Genomic DNA, 5,671 nt, shown 5'->3' on the forward strand with positions numbered 1-5,671 from the left:
ACGTGCGCCGAGTTTGTTTATTTAGCTGCCATGGCAACGAGCGGGGGGCCGCGGGAGGGCGGAGAGAAGAAAGGGAGGGGCGGGGCTTCTGACGGCGCACCGGGGCGCGCAGCGGGGAGGAGGCGGGGGAAGGCGCTAGCCGAGAAGTTATAAGTAAGAAACGCGCGGCGGCCGCCGGCAGTTCCCCGGCCCGAGAGAGCGAGCGCGGCTGCGGGCGCGTGGGGAACAGAGGCGGTGGCGGGCGGCGGCGGCACCCGGAGCCGCCGAGTGCCCCTCCCCGCCCCCCTGGCCCCCCACCCACCCACCCGCCCGTGGCCCGCGCCCATGGCCGCGCGCGCCCAGCGCAGCCCCCAGGACTCCGCGCCCTGCGCCGCCGCCCAACTCGCAGCTCCGCGCCACCGCGGCCATTCTCACCTGGCGGCGCCGCCCGCTCACCGCCCCGGCCACAGCCCCTGCGCCTACGACGACAGCCGCAGCGGCCGCGACAGCGGTGGGGGACATTGCTGAGTCGAAGAGAGCGCAGCCTGGCCACCGGACCTACTTACTCGCCTTGCTGGTTGTTTATTTTTATAAGAGTTTACAACTTTTCTAAGAACTTTTGTATACAAAGGAACTTTTTTTAAAAAGACATCTCCAATATATATTTAATCCAAAGAAGAAGGATCTCGGGCAATTTGGGGTTTTTGGTTTGGGGCTTCGTTTCTAAATTTTTTTTTTCACCTTCGTTGACTGGGGTTCGGGCACCCCCCGCTGCTTCGGGCTCCCGAGGACTTTTCTGGGACCCCACATTAATGAGGTAGGTGAGATGCCGGGTGTTGGGAGTAGGAAAAGGGTGAGGACCAGTGGGATGCCCAGGAGCAGTGGCCAAGAGTAGCCCCTGACTCCTGCCTCCCTGTGCGCCCCGCCCGACCCGCAGGCAGCCACCTGGCGAGTCTGACATGGCTGTCAGCGACGCACTGCTCCCGTCCTTCTCCACATTCGCGCCCGGCCCGGCGGGAAGGGAGAAGACACTGCGTCCAGCAGGTGCCCCGAATAACGTGAGTGTCGCGAAGGGCGTCCAGTGGGTCTGTGTGGGTGGCCTGGGGTGGACGGAACCCGGAGGTCACCTAGAGCCACAGGGTAAGGGGAAGGAGTGACCACCGCGCGGACTCCGCAGCCTTCCCGGGACAGCTTTCCGGCTCTTGGGTCGGCTGTGCTTGCGTGTGGTCCGGGCGGTGCGGTGCCGCCAGGGGCGCACAGAGGTTCCTCACAAAGTCCCCAGGCTCTCGGGCGGTAGGGTGGGCACGCGGGAGCCACCCGGAGGGAGGTGGCTAACTCGCGCGAACCGGGCTGGGTTTGGGTGAGCTTGACGCGTAGGCGGTAGGGTAGCGAAGGTGTACGGGGAGAGTCGCGGTGTCCCAATTCTGGGAGCGGCTGGAGCATTCCCGGGATCTGGCGGGGAAGGGAAGAGACCGGGGTTGGTGAACTGTGGCCCAGGTCGCTCACACGCAGGCGAACAGACGCGCCACTTCTCCTTGAACCGGATTGTTGGCTGAGATTGCAGCTCTGACACCCGGAGTCCCGGGGGTTTTCTGCCTGTCCGGTTCTCCCGTCTGCATGGTGCGAGAGAGCTTGACCAGCCAACAAGTCAGTACCGTCGGGTGGCAATGGGGGACCACGACTAACGGCCTCTCTCCCGTTCTGTCCCTGCAGCGCTGGCGGGAGGAGCTCTCCCACATGAAGCGACTTCCCCCGGTGCTTCCTGGCCGCCCCTTCGACCTGGCGGCGACAGTGGCCTCCGACCTGGAGAGTGGCGGAGCCGGCGCTGCGTGCGGCAGTAACAACCCGGCCCTTCTACCCCGGAGAGAGACCGAGGAGTTCAACGATCTCCTGGACCTAGACTTTATTCTCTCCAACTCGCTATCCCATCAGGAATCGGTGGCCCCCACTGTGTCATCATCGGCGTCAGCCTCCTCCTCCTCCTCTCCGTCGAGCAGCGGCCCTCCCAGCGCACCCTCCACCTGCAGCTTCAGCTATCCGATCCGGGCCGGGGGCGACCCGGGCGTGGCACCAGGCAGCTCCGGCGGCGGCCTCCTCTATGGCCGGGAGTCGGCGCCCGCTCCCACGGCACCCTTCAACCTGGCGGACATCAACGACGTGAGCCCCTCGGGCGGCTTCGTGGCCGAGCTCCTGCGGCCCGAATTGGACCCGGTATACATTCCGCCGCAGCAGCCGCAGCCGCCAGGTGGCGGGCTCATGGGCAAGTTCGTGCTGAAGGCGTCGCTGAGCGCCCCTGGCAGCGAGTACGGCAGCCCGTCTGTCATCAGTGTTAGCAAAGGCAGCCCTGACGGCAGCCACCCGGTGGTGGTGGCGCCCTACAGCGGCGGGCCGCCGCGCATGTGCCCCAAGATCAAGCAGGAGGCGGTCTCCTCGTGCACCGTCGGCCGGCCCCTTGAGGCCCACTTGGGCGCAGGACCACCGCTCAGCAACGGGCACCGGCCGAGCGCACACGACTTCCCCCTGGGGCGGCAGCTCCCCAGCAGGACTACCCCGACCCTGAGTCCCGAGGAACTGCTGACCAACAGGGACTGTCACCCTGCTCTGCCTCTTCCCCCAGGATTCCATCCCCATCCGGGACCCAACTACCCACCTTTCCTGCCGGACCAGATGCAGTCTCAGGTCCCGCCACTCCATTACCAAGGTCAGTCGGGGGCGGGGATTCGTAGCGTGGGCTAGGGAGCCCTGTGTGTGCGGGTCCTTGGGGGCCTGTGGCTTGAGGTTGACCCCACCTTCTTCACCCCTAGAACTCATGCCACCCGGTTCCTGCCTGCCAGAGGAGCCTAAGCCAAAGAGGGGAAGAAGGTCGTGGCCCCGGAAAAGGACGGCCACCCACACTTGTGATTACGCGGGCTGCGGCAAAACCTATACGAAGAGTTCTCATCTCAAGGCACACCTGCGAACCCACACAGGTAGGGAAACGGGCAAAGAAAGGAGGGGGGTTGTGTCCCGCTGCTCCTAAGCTAGCTATGGACTCTTCTGGAGTGCTCCAGTATCTCCTTCATCTGGATCACACGGGAGGACAGCAAACTGGCGCCTGCTTTTTTGCCCAGGAGCCTTTTGCTTGATGGATGGTATCTGTGCATAAATGTGCAGTTTCGCTAGGCCTTTAAAAGGCAGAGATTCCCAGCATACGTGGGCCTCTCCTAGTTTACTAATCAAGAAATTACACTTTGCAGTGCAGAAATATGGTGGCTTTTCATAAAATGAATTTCAATTTCCTGGATTGCTTGCATTGGTTGGTTTTTACACATTTTCACTCCCATTCTTTTATTTTTAGTTCTACCCTTTATCGTCAGTTTTTATTTAAACTCCGGGAATTTAATGGTTATGATTGCTGGGGAGATTCTGGTTTAAGATTTTCACTGTAAACTGGGGTTGGTGGCATTCACCAGAGCCTAGGAGTTAAAAAAGCAGCCAGGACTACATAGCTTGACCACCACCCCCAACCCAGAGAAAACAAGCAAAAAAGTATAAATACAAACGTTTGTCATGGCAGACAAACTTTACTACCTACTTACTTATGTAAGTAGATACACAAGGTTGTTTTAGATGTAGTGTTTATTAAAACAACAGAAATGTAAGTCAGTACAGGGCATGAAGCCACCTGTTTTTAGGGCCAGTAGTAAGTAGGGTAGGATGTTTGCCTTTGGTTACCACCAATGGTAGTTTTGAAATTCATTTACCACTGTGATGTCTTGACTCAAAAGAATGAAAACTTAAAGGATGAAAACATTAGCTCTATAGACATGTAGATTTAGGGGGTGTCTGTGTGCTTTTGTTACTTAACTACTGTTCCCTTAAAAACAAGAGCTAATATTTAAAATTCAATGTATCATTCCTGCTTATGGTCTGAATCGGCCCCTTCAGGGGGATTCTTTCAGAACTGAGGTACACGGGAGAGTTGGCTTTAATACCTGTTTTCCAGTTTTTCATCCATACACGGGAGAGTTGGCTTTAATACCTGTTTTCCAGTTTTTCATCCAGAGATTTGGCTTCAGCAGCTTTTTCTCCTTTTCCCTCTACAGGTGAGAAGCCTTACCACTGTGACTGGGATGGCTGTGGGTGGAAGTTCGCCCGCTCAGATGAACTGACCAGGCACTACCGAAAACACACAGGGCACCGCCCCTTCCAGTGCCAGAAGTGCGACCGGGCCTTTTCCAGGTCGGACCACCTCGCCTTACACATGAAGAGGCACTTTTAAATCCCAGACAGTGGATATGACCCACACTGCCAGAAGAGAATTCAGTATTTTTTTTTTTTAACCTTTCACACTGTCTTCCCACGAGGGGAGGAGCCCAGCTGGCAAGCACTACAATCATGGTCAAGTTCCTAACAAGTCAGCTTGTGAATGGATAATCAAGAGAAAGAAGGGATCCAAAAGACAAAAATCAAAGAACAGATGGGGTCTGAGACTGGATCTTCTATCATTCCAATTCTAAATTAACTTGAACATGCCTGGACTTACAAAACACCAAGGGGGTGACTGGAAGTTGTGGATATCAGGGTATAAATTAGATCCGTGAGTTGGGGGGAGGGAAGAGCAGAATTCCCTTGAATTGTTTCAATGCAATCCAAATATATAAAGATCACCTTGTATTCCCTTTGCCTTCTAAAAGCCATTATTTTGTTAGAAGAAGAGGAAGAAATTCAGGTACAGAAAAATGTGTTCCAATAGCCTAAATGATGGTGCTTGGTGAGTCTTGGTTCTAAAGGTACCAAATGAGGAAGCCAAAGTTCTCAAACTGCTGCATACTTTGACAAGGAATCTCTTTTGTCTTCCGATCTACATGTATGACCTAAGTCAGGTAAATACACCTGGTTTACTTCTTTAACATTTTTATGCAGTCAGTCTGTAATGCACTGTGGTTTCAGATGTGCAATAATTTGTACAATGGTTTATTCCCAAGTATGCCTTAAGCAGAACAAATGTGTTTTTTTCTATATAGTTCCTTGCCTTAATAAATATGTAATATAAATTTAAGCAAACTTCTATTTTGTATATTTGTAAACTACAAAGTAAAAAAATTGAACATTTTGTGGAGTTTGTATTTTGCATACTCAAGGTGAGAATTAAGTTTTAAATAAACCTATAATATTTTATCTGAACAGCGATGTCATTTGTTTTGTTTTGGGTCCTGGAAAAGTATGTAACCTATTTGAGTTTAAAAGCATGGGAGTGGAGGGCATATGAGAAGCACTCTAACAAGCCACCTTTATATCTTAACAGGTTATTTAAAAAAAAAAAAACTTTTTTAAGTTACTCGATTTTACAATAAGTATCATCTGAAAGTTCTGAGAACTGGAAATGCTGTAGATTTGCGCTTCACAACTGTACTTAAAACTACATGGAAAGTTTCCTTACCTGGATGGTTTTCCAGGTGGAAACAGCTCAATTTTTCTTTGATTTGCTCAGTTTTAATAAGAGAGTAGCCATCAATAAACATACACGTTCCCTTTTCACATTTTTTAAAAGTAAATGAAATTATTATAAATGAGTTTTCTTTTTGTGGAGGCCTGGCCTTGCATTCTGCTAGACTTTGAGTAACAAAAGAAATTTCCCCAGGCAGACAACCCTAGGAACATAGTTCCATAGTGCCCTCCTGAGGACTAAAGGCTTCATTTGTGCTGTGTG

General features: G+C 53.1%; 1 protein-coding gene across 1 annotated transcript; it reads left to right on the forward strand.

Moving 5' to 3' along the window:
• The first annotated feature begins 342 nt into the window (after positions 1 to 342).
• Klf4 (KLF transcription factor 4) lies at positions 343 to 5,145 on the forward strand. The gene is made up of 5 exons (XM_020172661.2): positions 343 to 796; positions 917 to 1,037; positions 1,693 to 2,680; positions 2,784 to 2,948; positions 4,065 to 5,145. Exons 1-5 carry the CDS (start codon positions 792 to 794, stop codon positions 4,238 to 4,240), a joined length of 1,455 nt encoding a protein of 484 aa, XP_020028250.1. The 5' UTR covers positions 343 to 791; the 3' UTR covers positions 4,241 to 5,145.
• Positions 5,146 to 5,671: the final 526 nt, after the last annotated feature.

Source organism: Castor canadensis, chromosome 13, assembly GCF_047511655.1.
Source record: "Castor canadensis chromosome 13, mCasCan1.hap1v2, whole genome shotgun sequence".
Classification (NCBI taxonomy): Eukaryota; Metazoa; Chordata; class Mammalia; order Rodentia; family Castoridae; genus Castor; species Castor canadensis.

Bases quoted from the DNA above. Each gene is read 5' to 3' on its own strand.
- Klf4 (XM_020172661.2), top strand. The intron at 2,681-2,783 runs GTCAGTCGGGGG...CTTCACCCCTAG, and splicing joins CCCGCCACTCCATTACCAAG to AACTCATGCCACCCGGTTCC. The intron at 2,949-4,064 runs GTAGGGAAACGG...TTCCCTCTACAG, and splicing joins ACACCTGCGAACCCACACAG to GTGAGAAGCCTTACCACTGT.